Here is a 20,508-nt window from a genome sequence, read left to right on the forward strand (position 1 = left end):
AGGGAAGCTAAGTGTGTGACTGTGCTGTCTCTTCCAGGGTGGAGCAGCAGCGTTGGCCAAAGGAGAGAAAGGTGAACAGGTAGGGCCCTCTGCCTCTCACACTCCACTGAGGGGACTGGGGGTGGGTTCTGGTATTTGGCTCAGGGGCTTTTGACTTCTGTGGACACGTGACTTGTGGTGTTGGGTCTCAGGACCACCACATGCTGAGGGGTAGGACCTCTCCAATGGTAGCATGTGATCACCCCCACAGCCCCTGCCCCCCAAAATAGAGCACCCCTTTCTGGCTGTTTGTGGGGGGCGGGACACAGGGACATGCTGCTAGAGGTTAGCCTGAATTTCCTAGGACTTTGGGGTTGGGGACAGGCGCATCCTAGTGGATCTGGGTGGTCTGGGAGTGGGGAAGCAGAAGTGACTGTGCCCCCAACCTCATGAAAGCCACTGTTACAAGAAGCTTCTTTGGCCTTGGCTGGTGAAAACCCCTCTGGCACATTTTCCCAGTAAGCACGGCAGCCGACTAGTGCCCCTGGGTTTGGGCTCTGGGTGTCCTGTGCCATGGACGTTCTTTCCCATTGGTGATGTCCCTAATGAACCATTAAGGTCTAGTCAGGAGATGGTGTGGCCAATTGGAGGAGCTGCTGGTGACTAGCTTTGCCCCCTCCTCCCTTGATGACTGGACAGTGGAACCCCTGCTGCTCTCTGGCCATCCTGCAGGGTTTCTCAGGGCTCAGGACAATAACTAATGGTGGTATTCATTAGGCACTTAACTATGTGCCAAGCAGTGTACTAAACAATGGGGTAGATACAAGATTCGTGCTTAACAGAGTGCTCTGCACACAGTAACAGCTCAATAAACATGACTGATTGATTAGCAGATTGGACCTAGTCCCTGTCCCATGTGGGGCTCACAGTCTAAGAGGGAGGGAGAACAGGCATCGAACCCCTATTTTCCAGATGAGGAAACAGGCACAGAGAAGTTATGACTTAGTCGAGGTAACCAGAGGACCAGTGGCAGTTAGGATTATAACTCTCATCCTCTGACTCCTGTGCCTGCGCTCCTTCCATTGAGTTTCGCCGCTTCTCACCAAGCAGCATCGTGGTGCTGGAGTGGCCCAAGCCGCCGCACAGGTGCAAGGTCCTCCTCAAAGATGCAGAGGTGCGTCCGAGTTGTTGGTGGCGGCTGGGCGACGGCACTCTTGATACCGCAGGGCGTCTCTGAGCGGAAGCCCAGGTTTTCCTCAAGTGCCCACCGCTGGCAGCCTGACTGCCCGGGAGCAGCGTCTGCTGCTGAGGCTGCTTAGTGCCACGGTTCCAAGTGGCTGCCACCGTTCTTACTCTCCCCAACAGCTGCTTCATCTCTGAATGGGGGCCGCTTTTACCGAGAACTTTGGTTGCTTGGTGAAACTCCTGCGGCTGTTTGCTTGCCCTACTTTTGTGGGAGGGTCACAAGAGGTCTGCCTTCCCGCAGACAGCCTCTTTTGCTCAATCCGCCCAGAGCCCGCTCGTAGCCGGGGCAGGAGGTTGGAGAGTTGGCATGACTCTGGGGTGCCACTTGGAGTGGGTGAGGCTCTGATTTGGAGGCACTTGTCAGAATGAGAAGCAGGGGTTGAGTGGAGAGGCTGCTTTCCTGAACCGTTCAGACAAGAGCAGCCAGAACGTCCATCTGTCCGTCCACCCCCACTACCTCCCCCGTGAGGCTGAGAACAGGACAGAGCGTCCCTGCCTTCCAGAGCCTCCGGCTGCTGCTGGGCACTGTGTGGACTAGAGCCTGGCTCGTCTGTGACAGGATTCCTCTGCGTGGTAGGACCAGGGGCACAGATGCCAGGTGATCCTCGGAGGACCCAGACGTGGCTCTGTTGTGTAGAATGCAGGGTTAAGGGGCATCGCGTACTTTTATTTGCAAACCATACCTGACCCTGTTAAAGACCATGAGGCCGGGAATGTGTGAGTCAAAGCTGCTTTCAGCCTGGCCTTCCTTTCTCACTGCTGCCGCTGCCGTTTCAGGGACCAGAAGGGCGACCTGGGACTCCTGGCCCAGAAGGAGAGAAGGTAAGTGTGTAGAAAATCCTGCCGCCATTGTGTGATCTGATCGAGTGTCCTCTCCCAGCTGGCCCAGACCCACCTTGCTGAGCGTGGGACATGCTGAGTATTCTCCCCATCGGCCTGGTCCCCGGGGCCTCACTTTCTTCCCACTAGGCTGGCTCCCTGGAACCCTCATTCTCTCTGCCAGTCCGGCTCACCACCCCACCCTGCAGTGTCCACAGTCTGTTTGTGGTGGTGTGGTCCAGGGCAGGACGAGGAGGATAGGGGCCAGGGGTAGGGGAAGAACCCAGGCTCTGTCTGGCCTGCCCTGCTGTTCCCCGAGTGACAGGCCTGGCCCAGGGAGACTGTATCCGCCGAGGGGCTGAGTGCCTGGGCATGTTCTGGTGAGGCTGAAGGACTGACTGCTGCCACCCACGACTCTATTCGCAGGGATCCTTGGGCCGGCCTGGGCCCCCTGGAAGGGAAGGAGTCAAAGGTGCCCGTGTAAGTAGAGCATTCGTCTCGTGATCCCTCTGTCCACTCACCTGCACTCTGCCTGCCTGCAATCCACCCGTCCATGCTGTGCCCACGCTCTGTCCAGGAGCATCCTGAGCCAGGCAGGAGGGAGGTAGATAGTGGTGAACAGATAGAATATCGAGTAAAGGTGAGGAAATGCCTGCTCTTGTGAAGACGACACTTCTAGGCGAGGCCCAGTGTTGGATTGAAGACCCAGAATGGTTCTAGTCTAGTCCAGTGGTCCTCCGGGTTGGGTACTGAGCCAGGGCGGGTAGGGAGGGGTGGGCAGGAGCTTGGGGATCGGTCCCCTGCCTTTGCTTTTGCTGAGCCAAGTGGCCAAGGTGACCCAATTCCACTCTGAAAGGCTGCATTGTCCCTAGGGGGAGCCCGGGCCACCAGGAGGATGGACACTGCCTGGCTTTGAGGGCTCGAAGGTGAGTGACCCCTTTTTCATGGCTCCTAAGCTGATTGCGGTGTCTCCCCAGGCACCTGGAACAGAGGGCAGCCACTGGTGAACAATCCCCTCAGGGTAGAGTCCCCTGGTCAAGGGAGGGTAGAAGCTGACCAATGGGTTGAGTGGTGGGATGGGTATGGACCGACCACTGAAGGGATAGTTCACTGTTGGCTAATCACTAGTTGACTAGGAGAGATACCCTGAAGCCCATTAACCCTGTCAGCCCTGCATAGTGGTCACTGGGGCAGTCCTGGGTGGACGATCCAGTGCTCATCTCATACTTTTGCAAGAGTTTGTGCTCTGGTTGGAAATGTCTTATAGGGAACAGTGGGGCACCCAGGACCACCAGGACATGCTGGGGCTCCGGTGAGTGACTGGGTGCTTGATTTGGGGGGCGGTCCACTCTGTGGGTCCACCCGGGCTTTGGGAACCCTGGAGGAGGCACCCTGCAGCTTCAGTGGCCCCCAAATTCCTCAGGAAGTGTCCAGAGACCAGAGAGGAATGCTGGGCTGTGGGAGGTCTGCAGCTTGGTCATTGCCAGGGCCCCCAAGTTGTGATATGGACAGGACAAGCCCTGAGGGCCCAGGAGACCAAATAAATGATGTCTCTTCTCTAACCCCTTCTCACAGAAGAGGGAGGGGTGGGGGGTTGCTCTTTGGTGAGTGCCAGGCCTAGGCTGGTTGTGTCCCTGGGGACCACCTCCAGCCCTTCCACCGCCCCCCATCACTGCTTGAATGGTGGCAGGAGGAGCAAAGTTGGGGAGATGTGCAACTCCTTTCTCCTTCTGTTCTCAGGGTCTCCAGGGACAACGAGGAGAACGGGGGTCTCCAGGGGAGAAGGTACATGTGGGCCCATCCTGACCACGTTCTCTATCAGAAGGGGAGCCCGGCCTGGGGAGGGGGAGGCGTGTGTCTGGGGACTGCCTTAGTCCTCAGGCTCTTTTCAGTCCTCTGAGTCTGTTGTGTGTTGGAAGACAGATGGGATCGAACCCCTCGAGGTCACATCCGACCCTTCTTCAGAGAGTCCCAGCCTCGACCTTTCTGGGAACCGAGGACATCATGGAATGCTTCCGACCTAACCTGCCTCCCTGCTTCTGGTGCCCCCAAGTGCCCAAACGGGCAATGGTGTGGGACTGCAGGAGCAGGGGCTGAGAATGCAAGGGTTAATGGACCCCTACTCCCAGCTTGTTCCAGAGAATCAATCAGGCAATAGACCAGTGGTGTATTTTATCCATCAATCAGTGGTATCTACTGAGTGCTCACTGTGTGCTGAGATGGGCAGGGGAAGATTTAGTAGAGTAGGGTCTGAGGTTGCAAGGGCTAGAGTTAGATTGGAACCAGTGCCTGAAAGTGTGAATTTTTTCAGCCTCGGCTCTGAGCAGTCAGCTCCAACCTCTCCAACTCCCACCCACCCCGCGCCGCAGCCTCCCAGCTCCCAGACTTCCCCCAAAACCTTGCCTCCCATCTGTCCCACACTGCCTCATCCTGGCCCTATGCCGTGGCATTCTGGGGCCAAATGCCATCAAGGAACTGGCCGCTGGCCCCTACGACCATTCCCGGGCCTCTGGAGCCACTGTCCAGGGAGCCGGCCGGCACACTGTTAGGAGATGAGGGACAAGGTGAGAATTTCGGGGACTTTGCTGGAGCAGCCTGCTTTCTGACATCCCACTAGTCTGGCTTATCAGTCCCGTTCCCCTGTCCAGAGCCTCCTTCCATTCTGGGCAGAACTGTGGAACTGATGGTGGCCGCTTGGTCAGCCTCCCCAGTGAGGTTGGGGTCAGTGACCTGGGAGTAGTTGTCTGGGGTAGGGGGCTACCCTGTCTTGCTCAGACCTAGTGCCAATACCCTCATCCCCATCCCTACCCCTCCAGCAGGGAACGGTCACCAAGAGGATCCAGGCCGCATAAGGGTCCATCCAGAGTTGGCTTGCCTGGGGCAGGGCTGGAGAGACTGAGGACAAGGGAGGTGGTCGATTTCCCCCTACCCTCCTTTGGGCCTGATCCCATCTCCCAGGACCCAAGGCAAAGCCATACTAGGCCCAAGAGATCCATCCTTCCGGCCATCCTTCCACCGGGCGCCGTCCCTGGGGGAACGGGACTGGATCAGACTGTGCCCTGCTTGGGTCTCCGGCGTTAGGCTAGGTCCGAGCTCCCTCCGGTGGTCGGCCACCATCCTTGTTGAAGAGTTTAGGAGAGAAGAGGCGAGGTTCAGTTGTTCCTAGACCTGGGCCTGGGACAGGGTAGGCCGACCCCCTCCTACCCCCAGCCTGTCTAAACTCAGACGACCTGCTCGCTCCAGGGTCTGGACTTTTGCTTTACAAACCGCTGACTTTGCTTATGTCCTTAATGCCATCAGTCCAAACTCCATGAGTTTTAGTCTCCGCATCTCCTGCTATTTCTGAGTTTCTTTTGCTGTCTCTGTCTCTGATCTCCCTCTCTGTTTCTCACCCTTCCTCCTCTACTCCCCCTTCCCCCACTTCCCCCTTTCTCATTCCTTTTTCCTTTCTTTCCATCTCTGTCTCCTTTTCCACTCACTCCTTTCTTTCTGTCTCTGCTCTTTCCTCTCTCTCTCTGTCTTTTATTCTCCTTCTGTCTCGAGCTCACATCAGCACTCATTCCTGCTTCCCCGGTTTCCTCTGCATGGGCCAATGTCCCGAGTCCAGCCATCTCATCAGTCATCTCCCGTGGGGTGGAGGCCGGGGGCCAGGAGAGTCTGAGTTTCCTGGAGGCTTCAGGGTCAGACAGACCGGGCACAGGCAGGTGGTGGGCAGGGGGCCAGATTGCCTGAGCCCCAGGGTGAATGCGGAAGCTGAAAATTGGGTGACTTCGCCTAAGCCCCCATCCTGGCCCCCTGGAGCCCCCAGCAAGTGGTGGGAGGGAGATTGGCTGCTGTGTGGGGCCATCTGTTAGAGGTATTGGTCCGGGAGCTGGAGCCTGTCTGCTTCCGCCCGCCCAACTTGGGCTACCAGCTCACACAGCCGGTGAAAGCTTGTGGGGGAGGGGTGTATGTGTCTCTTTGTGTGCCCGTGTCTCCTCTTGGGTTGGGTTGATGGGGAGGGTGTTCTTCATAGCTGGGGAGGGGCTGACCTCATTGCCTTCCTGGTTCCCCTGCACAAACTCCCTGAGCTTTCTTGGAGGCTGGGACCGGATCCTCCTCATAAATTGTCCCCTGAGCCCCCACTGCCGGACCTGGGCCTTCAGAGCTCCCCAGGCCCGGGGCCATGGCAGCAGTCACCGGCCGGGCCCAGGATCATGCTCGGGGTCATGAGTTGCAGGTTGGTCACATGCCTCCACCAGCTGTGCTGAAGTCTCAGTGCCGGCCAATCGTTACTTCTAATTGTTAGGTTTCTCCTTCCCCGGCCCTTGGCCCGTCCAGCCCTATCCAGGCCCACTCGGTCTTTATGCACATGTTCATTATGAGTTCTGCTTGTTTCTGCATTTTCGAGACTCGGCTGCGTTTATGTCTCTTCCAGCTCCCCATGTGGGCGTTCAGCCTATCTGCCAACCTGCCCTATTAGATTGGAGCACCTTGAGGGCAGGGACTGTATCATTTTTTTCCCTGTCCTTTCCCAAGAGCCCAGTCCAGCCCTCTGCACACATACAGAGCTTGACACACAGGCATTCCATCAATACTACTATTGAATTGAACCTGCAAAGTTGTTATTCATTTCTTTGTGATTTTCCTAGGGAGAACGAGGCCTGGACGGTTTTCCCGGAAAGCCAGGACTGGAAGGAAAAGAGGTATGAGGGGGCTGAGATTCCAGGGGCTTCTGACTTGGACCATCCCACAGGAAGGAGGCTGGACTGGGTGGGGTCTGATCTGAATCCTCCCATGGGGATGAGGCTGGGATGGGGAGAGAGAGGCCCATGAAGGCTGATCTTCCCACTATACTTTCTCACCCCCCACCAGGGACCTAGTCCCTCTAACCCCCCAGGGTCCTCCTTAGGACAGTGGTGGGGCAGATAATCCAAACCCAGCTAATGTACCACATGGTGGGAGGTCTAGGCCCAGACCAGGTGGCAAGGGAAGACCTGGCAGTCAGATTTGGACTACCTGGTTGGAGATCCTGAAGACAAGATCCAGCAAACAAGGGATGTGTGTGTGGGTGTCTGTCTTGGAGATTGGGTGTGGGAGGGTGTGTGATGGAAAGAGTATAAAGTTCCTGTCCTGTGTGGCAGGGAGAGGGGGCATCATCAAGGTGATCAGTCTGTGGGGTGGGGAGGTGGGAGAAACAGAAACATCCCCTTCCTCTAGACCTCCCTGACCGATGAGGTTTCCTGAACTTGTTGACTCTTTGGCAGGGGTAGGGAAAGATCACTACTGATGCACAGTGATTGATCTAGACCAAAATGGGGGTGGGGAGGGGTGCCCTATTCCAGTTCAAAATATCAGGTCAGCACCTGTCGGCCTGGTTGCCTATACAGCCAGGCAGATCAGGGAACATTACTGGTGAGGTGAAATCTGCTCGGCCTTATGGGCGGGGCAGGGGGTCTGGAAACCCAGTTCAAGTTCCAGCCCTGGCACTGGTCTGCTGGTTGACTTTGGACAAGATCCCCCTGGGCCCCAGTTTCCTCCTCTGAATTAAGGTGGTTCTCATCCTTCTTCCTCTGACCTCATGGGGACACATCTAACGAGGGAAGTGATGTGGAAGCTCTCTGTGAAGACAAAAAACACCCAATGACTCCAGGCGCTCATGACCACGACGATTTTTATCGAGTAGCACTGATGCTTAATCTCTTCTCCCTTTTCATTTCTGCTCCTCTCTCCAGGGCAGTCCGGGTCCCCGGGGGGCACCGGGCCCCCCAGGAGAGAAGGTGAGCTGGGTGGGTTTGGCGGGGTGAGGCCCTTTGAGGGGTCAGCCTGGGGTGGATTGGAAGGGCTTTTGCTGCTTTCAGTGGGAAAAGCGTGAGATGCTGGGGGAGGGGATGGGAGCGGTGGGTAGAGCGGGGGTCTCAGGGTGAGTACAGCAACATGTTTGATTATCTGTGACCTCATGGCCCTGACACTGGGCCCGCTGCGGGGTCAGCTTGGGATGGACCTAGCCGGGTTTGTAAGGGCGAGGACCCCAGAGCGAGTGAGTCATCTCTCTGAATCCCAGCAGCGAGCAACTAGCCTCGTGTCCTGTCGGGGAGCGAGAGAGCAGCCGGTTCCCTGGCGGCCATAAGGGGGTGGAAGGCTGCCGTCCAGAGTTGAACTTGTTTCCAGAAATACCCCCAACAGCTCATTCTAGGCTCTCATTGTCCTCCTGGATGGAGCGGTTGAGCAGGCCCTGAGCGAAGCTGGGCAAAGTGGTGGTGCCGCTGGCAGAGGCGATGATGAGCTTCCGCAGGCTTTGGCCGCCTCGGCCTCTTTGGTCCTCTTGCCTTCAGAATTCACAGAGAATCCATACCAACCTCCAGATGGGAATGAAAAAGATGAGGTCATCTTTGCTGTTCTGCACGTCTGCCTCTGGGGTGGTCTCTCGCTGGCACTTCAGATCTGTCTGTCACAGGGTTCAGAGACTGGTGGAAGGTCAAACGTTTGTGGGGCTGGGTCATTCTCAGCTGTGGGTGACAAAATCCATCAATGTAATATACTGAGGACCTGCTGTGTGTTGAGTGCTGTTCGGAGAGCTTGGAAGAATACCAGAGTAAGATGGCCTGACTCCTGGCCTGAAAGAGCTGGCAGTATAGTGGGGGGCCCTAAAGCTTTCATCTCTTGACACAGGGAGAAGTGGGACCAGCCGGGCCTCCTGGTCTACCAGGCTTCTTGGTAAGGCTGCTCTTTGGTCTGAACCTAATAGGGAAAAACTGAACTTCTGAAGGTGGTAGAGAGAAAGAGGAAGGGATTAGCGGGGGTCAAGAGATAATAATGAGATGTCCAAATGAGCGTTGACTTCCAAAATGTTCCAAGTCAAAGGCTGAAGGAGACTCTTTTGTGGGCCTGGACCCGGAATGACCTCCAGGGTCTTCTTTCTTCTAACCTGAGCCTTAGCTCCACCCTCCCTCCCTGGTCCCAGTGACAGCCTTGCTTCCTCAGGACCTTGGCTGCTTGTAGGACTTAGGGAAGGGGGTCCAGGTTGGGCAGGCTGCACGTGGCTTTGTGGAAAGAGCATGGGCCTGGGAGTCAGAGGACCTGGATTCTGATCCCTGCTCTGCTAACTGCTCTGCCAGTTGCTAGGTATGTGACCTTGGGCATGGTCATGTACCTGCTCTGTGCCTCAGTTTCCTCAACTGTAAAATGGGGATTCAATACCTCTTCTCCCTCCCACTTAAGACTGTGAGCCCCATGCGGGACAGGGACTGTGTCCAACCTAATTGATTTGAATGTACCCCAGCGCTTAAAACAGTGTTTGACACATAGTGCATAATAAGTAACATAAAACAAACAAAACATCTGGTGCTGATTATTCTCTGATGGGGCCAGAGTCCTTCCCCTCTATGCGCTTCAGTTTCTCCCCCGTGTCTTCTTCTTCCACATTTTTCCCCTCCTCTCTCCTGGAGAATAATGGCTCCCCCTTCTTTTTCAGGCACCAATGGGCAGCTTGAAAGGAGAGGTGGTAAGAGTGGTTCCGGCTCTCTGCATTGAGATGGTGTATGTGGAAAGGCCTTGCCTTTAAAGGCCTCTAGGACTGGCAACGGTTCTAGAAAGTTAAAATCTGTCAAGGGTGACACCTGTCCCTGGTGGTGGAAACACAGCCCCAGAGACCTGGGCTGGACTGGGGATCGAGACCCTCTTGAGATTGAGACTCGGTGCTTGTGTTTGTGCAGACTGCCTGGAGAGAGGGGTGGTGAGAGGGCTTCTGTTCTGGCTTTTCAAGGGGGCTCTTGGACCCCACAGCCCTCAGGTGCCCCGTTAAGGCCCCCCAACCCCTCCATTTACCCAAGGTTTTGCTCTTTTCCTCAGATCTGGGGGGCTTTTTGTGTTAGTGGGCAAGGAAACTTGGGACTTTGCTAAAGGGAAAAAAATTGGACACCAGAGGAGCAGGGTGAGGTAGCGGTTGGCAACCTGCAGCACTGTACTAAGCCCTTGGGAAAGACGAGCAGGAGCAAAGGAGCCTCTCCTCTTGGAGGGCTGACGGATTAGGGGTACATCGGTGGGAGGATCAGGAAGGGCCAGCAGCTGAGGGAACTGGTGACTTTGGTGGGAAAGAGTCCAGTGCAGCAGGAGACGGAAGTCACAGGAGTGATTGGCGGTAGGAAAGGAGACTCAAGAATGTGCGATTGGGTCAGTGGACAGAGCAGGGTTTGGAGGGCAAGGCCAGCTTTCATCTCCAGCCCCGGGCCTGCTTGGTCTCAGAGGCAAGATGGTGACTGTAAGGCCCGACCTATCTCTAGTGCCTCCTGCAAGGAGCAAGGGTTGGCTCCGAGGGGTTAAGGGCAGAGCTTTGAGTGAGTGGGCTGGTTGCAGGCCAGAGGGAGGAGTCAGAGCACCAGCCGGTCCACTCAGAGGCCAGCCTCCGCCCCCGGCTGGCCCAGCTTCTTTCACCTTGGGAACATCCCCATCTCCAGAGGGGCTGCCTGTCCAACTTGGTCTGGAATCTCAATCCAGCCGGGTTCGGTTTCCACCCACCGGCGGCCACAGACACTCCGCTCATTATGACGCAGCCACGGCGGCTCGCTCCTTCCCGCCATGAGAATGAGACATCGGCCCTTATCCCGCATCCACCCCCCGCTGGGCTGTGCAGAACCTACACAGTCTCTCTCGGTTGTTTCGACAGACTTGGAATGAACGGCTCGGAAGGTAGTTCCGTGCACCAAGGACAACCGTGGGGCACTAGCCTGGCTGGCCTTTCCCAGACTCCAACTGCCGAGAAATTCTGCTTCACTTTATGCCCACTTTGGGTCCATGGCATTCTGGGACTTGTCATATGGCCATCCCAGGATGGTGGAGGATTTAATCCCATTTTTCCCTCCTTTCCTACCTCCATCTCTCTCATCCACTTCTCCCAGTGTCTGGCAGTGGGAGACAGGCCATCAGGAGTCCCAGTGTTGAGGGAGGTAGGGGCAGCCTCTCTCCTATGCAGAAGGCTCTGGGAATTGGGACAAGTGAGCCGGGAGGATGGGGGGTGGGAGGGGGAGGTGTTCTGCAAAGGATCCATCTCCCTGTCAGAGGAGGGGAGGCTAGCAGAGAGCTGGGTCTCTGGGGAACTCTAGGCAAAGACTGTCCCTAGAAATGTGTTCAATAAGGTGTCCTGCCATCCACCTTGGGAATTCATTCATTCATTAGATCGTATTTAGTGAGTGCTTACGATGTGCAAAGCACTGTACTACGCGCTTGGAATGTACAATTTGGCAACAGATAGAGAAATCCCTGCCCAACAACGGGCTCACAGACTAAACTGGGGAGACAGCAAAATCAGGGAATGCTTGAGTGCCCCAGCCCTGAGGATCCCGGGTGCTAAGAGGGTTTGGGGTAATGTAGGCTTCTTCTCTCTTGCCTAGTTGAAACGGGGAGACCCCGGACTTCCTGGAGAGAACGGATTGCCCGGATCCCCGGTAAGTGAAACTGTCACCCATTCCCCCACAGGGTACAATTGGATGGGGATGTGAAGTTCTAGAGATGGGGATAAGGTCTCGTCCAACCATCCTGTTAGAGCCTGGGGGAGACCACATGTCCGCAAGCCCTGGCCAGGCCTAGTCAGGCCAGGCCAGGCCCTGTGAGGTCCCGATCCGGGTGGAGCTATTGGGATTCTGCCGCAGGAGGAGTTTAGGGATGTTGTAGCAGAGTCAGGTGGAGGGAGAGCGATGGAGCGACAGCAGCCATTTCCCCATCTTTTATCTCCCTCTAGTGGCTAGAAGCCATTATTCCTCTGGCCTCTACTTGCATGAGTTGCCAGCGCTCTGCCCCTAAGGACAAACCTAATGGAAGGGCGCTAGGTTCATCAGAGGCACCGAACTTTTCCCAGGTCGGGACCAGATCCCCCTCCCCGGCTTGGACCATCCCAGACACAACCCCCGACTTGGACAGCTATTCCACCCTCCTCCCCATCTTCCTCCCTGAGCTCCCACCCAACAGGCCTGAGGACCCTGTGCCGGAGGCCTTCCGAGGTCACCTCCAGCATTGCCGTGCCCAATTTCCAGGTCACGGCGGTGCGACCTACTCCACCCAGCCCCTAGTGCGGGGAAGCTGGGCCCACCTTAGTCCTTTCTCTTGCAGGGCCCACAAGGACCCCCCGGACGCCCTGGCCCCCCTGGTCCCGTTGGACCCCGGTAAGAGGATCGATTCATTCAGTCTACTTTATCCCAGGGAGCATTCTCGAGGGCAGGGAAAGCCTGGGGTTCTATGTAACGGGGACAGTGTCCATCCTGATTATTCTGTGTCTGTTCCAGCGCTTGGCTCAGTCCCTGGCCGGTGATAATAATAGCTGGTATTTAAGTGCTTACTATGTGCTAAGCACTGTACTAAGTGCTGGGGTCTTGTCTTATGCTGTCGAGTCGCTTCCGACCCACAGCGACTCCGTGAACGCATCTCTCCCAGAATGCCCCACCTCCACCTGCAATTGTTCCTGTAGTGTATCCACAGAGTTTTCTTGGTAAAAATACGGAAGTGGTTTACTACTGCCTTCTTCCATGCAAAAGCTTGAGCCTCTGCCCTTGACTTTCTCCCAAGCCACTACTACCCAAGTGCTAGAGTAGATATAAGGTAATCAAGTTGGATCTAGTCCCTGTCCCACATGGGACTTAAAATCTCAGTCCCCATATAACAGACGAGGTACCTGAGGCACAGAAAAGTTAAATGATTTGTCCAAGGTCACACAGCAGGCAAGTGGCGGAGCCGGAATTAGAACCCAGAGCCTTGTGACTCCCAGGCCCGTGCTATATTCCCTAGGCGACACTGCTCCTTATAATGACTGAAAAACCTGGTAGTGATTATTGTAATAATAGTGACTGTTGTCATTTCCCTCTAAGGGCCTGCCTGGAGAGATTGGCTTTTCTGGGAAGCCTGGCCAGCCTGGGCAGCAGGTAAAGTGTGTATGCTGGCACAGACGGGGCAGCCCGTTACCTGGCCGGAAGGGACGCGACCCCTTTCACCGAGGTATCTTTGGATGCCCTGACTTCCTCCTGGGCCACCTCGTGGAATAGAAGGGAGGAGAATTCCCATCTGCCGGAAATTGGGGGGAACAGCTGTCTTTGAGAGGGGACTCTGAGGCCATTAGGACTTCTAGCCACTCTCCTTGGGCTCCTGATGTGAAGGACAGCGGTATGCAGAGGTCACACTGTGGCTCACCCAGGTTATGCTGGAAAGTCACACAAGGGGCCCCACTGGAGGTCACGCTGGGAGTCACACAGTGGTCACACACGGTCGAATGGCAGTCTCTCTGAAAGCCAGAGACAGCACTGTGCATACAGTGTGAGTGGGTGGGGAGGGGAGTAGTGCCTCCCGAGGTTTTCTCCCTCTGTCTAGGGATCGCCTGGAAAGACCGGGGAAGATGGACAGCCGGGACTTCCAGGACTCAAGGTGTGTGTTTTCCTTCATTTCTTGTTGCTGCTTTACAGAGTCCATATGTAGGGAACCAATTTCAGGTGTAGATGGAGAAATGACTGCATCCTGCTGGGATGCGGCATCTCATGACTGGACAGAAACCTAATACCAAGAGCACTGTCTATTGGACTCTCTCTGAAGGGCCTGGGATAGAACTCTGTCCACTGTAGGCATCCAATACAGTGCTCTGCCCACAGGCATCCAGTACAGTGCTCTGCCCACAATAGACTCAGATTGGTCTCTCCCCTCACCCGATGTGCTCATAATTGTCTCTTCTGATACCACGTGTGTACTCACCCCGTCTCTCCTGACACCATATGTGCGCTCCTACCTGTCTCCCCCAACATCACCTGTGTGCTCGCACCTGTATCTCCCGACTCCACGAGACACATATATAGGAGGCTTGGGGTGCTGGCTGTGACACTCTGGAAAATGCCTCCTTATGGGAGAGGTAATGTTGTCAGCCCTTTGCCCAAGAGCAGGACCAGCAGGAACAGATCTAGAGAGGATTCTCCCATGGCCTGTAGACTTCGTGAGCAGTGCTTGGTCAAGTTCCCTGAGTGCCTGCCTGTCCCCAATTCCCTGTCTCAGGACAGGGTCTGAGGTGATCCATGCTGTTCTCTCCTTACAGGGGGAGCCTGGCGAGAGAGGAGAGGATGGCATTCCTGGGAAGCCCGGCCACAGGGTAGGGAAGGCATCTCTGGTGGGTTTGGGTGGTGTCTGGCCCAAATGATGAGTCTCTCAACTCTGGATGCACTCTAATCCTCCAGAAGGGATCTGTGCATGCAGTCCCTGGGAGGCAAGCAGAGACTGATGGGAAATCCCCTTCCAGCTCTGGGCTCCTAGATACCCCCTTCACCCCCTACTAAGAAGAAGACTTGGAGCTGCATCCCCTCAGTTGGGTTCCAAAGGGTGACTGTGGTGGGAGAAGCCAGAGCCCCCGGTACTATTGGCCCCTGGCGTTCTCAGAGCCTGGCACGTTGGCCGTGGAGCTGTTCACTTGTTCTTTGTGATGCTCACTCGGACAAGCCCTGCTATGACCCGGCCCTGCCTGAACTGGGTCTAGTAAAGCCTGGATGGCTGAGCCCAGGCTCCACCACTCCGGGTGATGTTCCAGGAGCCAAGTGCTTAATACAGTGCTTTCCCCACAGTAAGTGCTCAGTAAATGTGATTGATTAATTGATTGCTGATGGAAGTGGGTGCTTTGAAGGAGTTGCTGACCCTTCTGTGGGGAGTCAGGCACCTTTTGTGAAATGCTGCAGTGGTGCTTGTTCAAGGCTCACTCTGTGCCAAGCACTGTGCAGAGCATGAGAGTAGATATGACTGATGATCAGATTGGACACAGCCTCTTTCCCATGTGGGTAAGAGGGAGGGAGAGCAGAGATCTCACCCTCATTTCACATGTGAGGAAACTGAGGCCTAGAGAGGTGAAGCAACTTGCCCGGGACTACCCAGCGGGCCAGCAGCAGAGTTGGGATTAGAACCTGGGCTCCTTCCTCTTCTTCCAATCTCCTCAAAGTCCCCATTCAGCAGGTGGGGTGTCCCAGTTGTGGCTGTGGCTGCAGAGAAGGCTATCCCACCCTCTTTTCCAGGGCTCCTGTTGACCCAGCCCATCTGAACTCTGCAAGGCCAGGGCGTGCAGTGAGATCCAGATCAGACTTGGGGTCTCAGCCAGAGCCCACCCCAGTGCTCGCTTCCCCCCTCTCGGGCAGCTGAGTGACTCCTCTCTGGGGCTACCCTTGACATCGGGGGCAGCGGGCAGGGGGTAGAAAGGGGAGGTGGGGTGCTCACAGCTCTGCCCTGTTATGTTCTTTAAAGGGGGAAGCTGGTGTTCCAGGCCCAGCCGGCAGAGATGGTGAAAAAGTGAGTATGTGCAGGAGCTTCCTCCCCTCCAGCCCTTGCTCCTGCTCCCACCTCCGCTAAGAGTCCAGAAGGCCTGCATGGCTCCTTGGAGCCCAGTCCAGTTTCTAGGCAAGGATCCCACAGGCAGAACTCTAAAGAACCAAATCCCTCAGCCTTTTCTGGGCCCCCTTAAGCTTACCTCCTCAGTGCCTGCTTTGAAATGGGGAGGACAGAGGGCATGTTCCCTGCTCTTGTAATGGGGTGTTTCCCATGCTCCCCGACTTCCCTTGGGGAGTGCCTCTCGGTTCTAGATTGGTGGTATCTGTTCCAGGGAGAGGCAGGCCTACCGGGACCTCCAGGGCTCCGAGGTCCAACAGGAGAGAAAGGAGACCAGGTAACTCGCAGCAGGTAAAGCCGCCAGATCTTCTGGGTGGAGCCCCCCACCCCACTGTGCAGTGGCGAGTTCTGGGTTGTTGGTGGCTCCAGAATCGTGCTGGGTCGAGGGCTACTGGGATCCCTCAAAGCAGGGCTGCCGTTACCGTAGAGATCAGTTTGTCACCAGGAGGGATGGGTAGGTTGGGTCCGCTGTCCTTCTCATTGTGGTTTTCCAGCCCTGTGGGATTGGTCATCTACCCTCCACCAGTTCCCTCCAGTCCAGTGCTGCTGGAACCGTCGGGCCAAGTTTCTACCATCTGTCACTTGCTCCACACTTAAGCACATTGTGGGCCTCTCCCACAGTGGGGCGGCTGGGCAAGTTGGCATGGAAATGCCAAGTGGGAATATTTGTTCCAATGGCCAATACCTCCATTCACCTCCGGTCCCCTCCACCCAACTCCTCCTGGGATCGGCCAGCAGGGTGGGCGGGGGTCCCTGTGACGTGGTGTCTCTCATGTGCAGGGTCAGAAAGGAGACTTGGGGTTCACTGGACCGAAGGGGGACAGAGGAGAAAAGGTGGGTGTGGGACTCACCAGCCTCATCTAATCTTTGGATGAGAATGGGACGTAGTGGCTGTGGCTTGCTAGGACCCCAAGCTCCTCTTTTCTCTCTTTCTCTCTCTCTCTCTCTCTCTCTCACTCTCCTTGTTTCCTTCAATGTGACTGACCATTCTTCTGCTCTGAGAACCTCTTGTCTTTTTGTGTGTGAGGCTTTCCCTGTGGCCAGCTGGGACACCACTATGACCTGTGGTCATCGTGGAACAGTGGCCAGGTGGCTCTGGGACTGACCAACACCTGCCTCTGACAGTCCACACCTATCGCCTTCCCACTCTTGGCCAGACCTCTGCATCGGACCAGAAGTCCCATTTCCGGTCCAGTAATGCTGCAGGGATGGTTGAGCTGAGTTCATTTGGCTTAGCAGCCTTGACCGAGCTGGGGAGAGGTTGGAAAGCAGCTCTTAGGGGCAGATCTGCCTTAAGGTTTGCCACATAACTGCCAGGCGGGATGTGGAGTCTCATCAGCCCCAAGGCGATACTGGAGAGACCCAACTGGGCTGGACCTTACTCCAAACTCAAGTCTGCACCCCGACTCTGCTTCAATTGGTCAGTCTTATTGGTATGGTATGAGAAGCAGCGTGGTTTAGTGGAAAGAGCATGGGGTTGGGAATCAGAGGTTCTACTTCCGGCTCCACCACTTATCAGCTGTGTGACTTTGGGCAAGTCACTTAACTTCTCTGTGCCTCAGTCACCTCATCTGTAAAATGGGGATTAAGACTGTGAGTCCCATGTGGGACAACCTGATTACCTTGTATCAACCCCAGTGCTTAGAGTAGTGCTTTGCACATCGTAAGTGCTTAACAAATACCATAATAATAATTATTATTATTACCTGTGCAGAGGGCAAGGTTCTGGTGAAATAGCAGGTCAAGGTCTCCCCTCAATTTGTCTGGATTGGTCTGTCCCATTGGTACCTGGGCAAAGAAGGGGACGCAGGACACAGCAGGTGCAGTCACTGATTGTCTTTGTCCTCATTATTTCAGGGCGACTCTGGAGCACCCGGTCCCCCCGGCCCTCCGGGCTCGGTAGGTCCCTCCCACAGTTTCCTGTCCTCCACCCCGGCACCCTGTGACTCTCACCCCTCCGGACTCCTGCCGCCCAACACTGTTGATTAATGTGGTGATACCTAACCTTGGGGCTTTGGGCCCTGTTGCCCCTGCCCTGGCTGGCAGCCCAAATCAGCCCTGTTGTCAGATCCACAGACCGTGAGTCCACTGCTGGGGGGGGTGAAAGGGGAAGGGAGGGGCATCGGTCAGGCTGGGCCATCCACTGTGGAGAGTGTACCCCTGGGTTCTCCCAGTCCCCTCCGAACCATCTGGTGGGGGTCCTTTGAGTGTTTGATGTTTGGCTCAGGCCTTACTATTGCTTCTATGCTTTCGTTTCAGATCTCTTCACTCAGTCCTCAACCGCGGGAGCCGGTAAGCAATTGGGAGGATTCTGCGGTCTCCAAGGGTCTTAGCTGGGCTGGATGACCACGGGCATTGGGGTGGGCTGGGGCTTATCTGGAGGTTGTGCCAGATGGAGCCCCCTGGGCAGGCAGGGATGGTGAGTCCCCACTGAGCCCCTGGTTCCCGGGGCTGTACCTATGCCCTGGGAGAGTCACGGGGTTTGGGCCCATCCCAGCCTCAGGTTCCCTGGGGAGGCTTTGATGGGGAAGCAACACACCCTGTTCTGGAGTCTACTGGCTGCACGGCATTGTACTGGGCGCCTGATGAACACAAGGCCTGTTAACTGGGCCCAGAGATCAGGCCAGGGTCATGACCCCTGTCAGCATTCTCTTATTGTTAGGCCACTCTCATCTTTTGTGGCTAGATTTGGGAGGGAATGCTGGGCTGGGATTATCAAGTGCTTGACATCAGGCACCTAGTTTTTACCCTCACCACGGGGTCCCAGGTATTTAGTACAGTGTTCTTACAACCAGTTACCCAAAACGGACCTCTGCACACAGGTGCCTAGTACAGCATCGTGTCCACAGTAGATGCCCAGGGTTGGCTCAGGCTTCTGGGGTGAGGGCACCATTGGCTCTAGCCCTTGGGGATACCCCTGCCCAGGTTCCAACTGAGGTGAGCCCTGTCTGGGGCTCCAGAAACTGGGGGTTCTCCCGTCGCCCATTCCACGTGGTTAGGATAAGATGGTGACCAGTCACCTGGCTCTGAACAGTTTGTTCTCCTGCGGCAGGGGGCCACTGGGCCCAAGGGAGATAAAGGAGATCACGGCTCCATTGGAGAGATGGTATGTGACACTCGTTCCCCAGTCTCCCACCTCACTGTCCCTGAGCTGCAGGATCTGGGGGGAGGTTGGGTGAGGGACCCAAGTGAGGTCACTGGGCCATGGGCAGGGGAGGTTGCTATCCGGGTAGGGGCAGGAGGGTGACTGGACCACATCACAGCAGCCCGCTGGGTAGCAGAGTTGGTGTGGCTGGTGTCTCACTGGACGGGGTGCCTCAGGCCTCCTCCTGGGCTCTGATGGAGAATCCTGTATGGGTTGGCCCTGAGGGTGCCTGGGGACAGATTAGAGTTGGACCCCCTCATATCCCTCCCGGATCGCCCTGAGGACCCCGCAGCCACTGGCCCCAGGCTGCTCCTGGGTCCCAGGGATCCTGGGGTGATAGTCGATGTTCTGCTGTTGCGTGGGGGTGTGGCTCCCTGAGGAAGCTGAAACGGGTCCCCCTCCTTCCCCTCATGTCTTTTCTCATTGCAGGGGCCACGGGGTCTCCCAGGGGAAGAGGGACGGAGAGGACCTGCGGGACCCCCGGTAAGCATGTGCTAGGTGGGGACATGCAGATCCCTGTACTGACCACCCACTGTGGACAGAGCACTATCCTAGTTACCCCCTATGGGCAGACCTGGTTGCTGTGATCAAGGAGCCTCTGGGGGTGTCCAGAAGGTTCCTAATGGTTTAACCCTATTGCTTTTGGCTCAGGGCCCAAAGGGACAAGACGGAGCCAGAGGGGAACCCGGAGTCCCGGGAGCAGGGGTGAGTCACTGCTGCCCCCAGCTGCTCCTCTGCTGCCACAGAAGGGGCCAGAGGGGCCAGAGGGGCCAGAGGGCTCCACGCCACTGGTGGGTGATTGCGGGAGGGGAGGGGCCTGGCTCTGTCACTGCTCTGTTGGCTCATGGCGAGGGTGGGGAAGAGCCATGGCATCTGCCGTTGCATTTTCCAACAGGGACCTCCAGGACCCTCAGGTCTCCCAGGTGTCCGGGGCCTTCCTGGAGCTGGGGTGAGTGATCCGTCTGCACAGGTGGTGGGGCAGGAGCAGTCCACTCACCACCACCACTGACTGGTTTTTGTAAGCATGACAGATTTATCTGGCACTGACTGAGCTGAGCGCTGGGATGGACGCTGGGTAATCAGGTTAGATGCGGGCCCTATCCACAATGGGCCTCCCTATCTAAGAGCAGGATCATATCTCCAATTTACAGAAGAGGACATTGAGGCACAGATGGTTGTGTACTTGTCCCCGATCCCACAGCAGGCCCGTAGTGGAGCTGGAACTCTCTCTGCATCTCTGTAACGTGACTTATCCCTACAGGGGGCTCCGGGGGCCAAGGGCCAGCCAGGAGAAGCTGGACAGAAAGGAGACGAGGTATGTTATTTCTGCACGGCTGTGGACGTGGCCCTGATTCTCCCCAAGGGAACTTATCACTCAATCAATAGCTATATCCACCCACCTCCTATTGACAGTGCTGCTGCAGGCTGAGAGGGATCATTTTGTTCCTCCCCTACCCTCTGCCCAGCCTCCCTTGTAACATAACTTCCTCCTGCATTTGTGAAACTTTGCTCACACTGCTTGACTCATTTTGTTTTCCCGACATCCCCAGGAGTCAGAGCAAGGCAGCTGTAAAATCCCCATTGTGTAGAGGAGGATGGTGAGGCCCAGAGAGACTCGGTGACTTGCCTGAGGTTACACAGCAGTCTAGGGGCAGACCCGGGTCTAGGAGGGAATCAGTTGACTCCCCACCCCAGGCTCTGTCTACCAGTCCCCACTGAGCTGGAGCTGAATCCCGACAGGGGTGGTGAACTCTCCCTGGGGAGGGGAGTGGTCTGTAATTTATTTATTTATATGAATGTCTGTTTCCCCGTCTAGACTGTAAGCTTTTTGTGGAGAGGGAATGTGTCTGTTTATTGTTACATTGTACTCTTGCAAGCCCTTAAGGACTCTGCACACAGTAAGTGCTCAATAAATAAGTTTGACTGACTGACAGGAAGCCAGCTGTGACTGA

The 20,508-nt window shown here is 56.1% G+C and overlaps 1 protein-coding gene across 1 annotated transcript in view; it reads left to right on the forward strand.

Moving 5' to 3' along the window:
* COL22A1 (collagen type XXII alpha 1 chain) overlaps window positions 1-20,508 on the forward strand; it is an 81,918-nt gene that overhangs the window by 39,670 nt on the left and 21,740 nt on the right. The window contains exons 13-33 of the mRNA XM_029062621.2: window positions 38-79; window positions 2,002-2,046; window positions 2,470-2,523; window positions 2,916-2,969; window positions 3,311-3,355; window positions 3,784-3,828; window positions 6,675-6,728; window positions 7,758-7,802; window positions 8,695-8,739; window positions 9,497-9,526; window positions 11,412-11,465; window positions 12,127-12,179; window positions 13,375-13,428; window positions 15,271-15,315; window positions 16,729-16,831; window positions 17,269-17,310; window positions 18,464-18,517; window positions 18,986-19,039; window positions 19,208-19,261; window positions 19,452-19,505; window positions 19,818-19,871. Coding sequence (XP_028918454.1) covers window positions 38-79; window positions 2,002-2,046; window positions 2,470-2,523; window positions 2,916-2,969; window positions 3,311-3,355; window positions 3,784-3,828; window positions 6,675-6,728; window positions 7,758-7,802; window positions 8,695-8,739; window positions 9,497-9,526; window positions 11,412-11,465; window positions 12,127-12,179; window positions 13,375-13,428; window positions 15,271-15,315; window positions 16,729-16,831; window positions 17,269-17,310; window positions 18,464-18,517; window positions 18,986-19,039; window positions 19,208-19,261; window positions 19,452-19,505; window positions 19,818-19,871 — 1,080 coding nt within the window. The remainder of the gene's footprint in view (window positions 1-37; window positions 80-2,001; window positions 2,047-2,469; window positions 2,524-2,915; window positions 2,970-3,310; window positions 3,356-3,783; window positions 3,829-6,674; window positions 6,729-7,757; window positions 7,803-8,694; window positions 8,740-9,496; window positions 9,527-11,411; window positions 11,466-12,126; window positions 12,180-13,374; window positions 13,429-15,270; window positions 15,316-16,728; window positions 16,832-17,268; window positions 17,311-18,463; window positions 18,518-18,985; window positions 19,040-19,207; window positions 19,262-19,451; window positions 19,506-19,817; window positions 19,872-20,508) is intronic.

The sequence above is a fragment of the Ornithorhynchus anatinus genome, chromosome 4 (assembly GCF_004115215.2).
Source record: "Ornithorhynchus anatinus isolate Pmale09 chromosome 4, mOrnAna1.pri.v4, whole genome shotgun sequence".
NCBI classification, from domain to species: Eukaryota; Metazoa; Chordata; class Mammalia; order Monotremata; family Ornithorhynchidae; genus Ornithorhynchus; species Ornithorhynchus anatinus.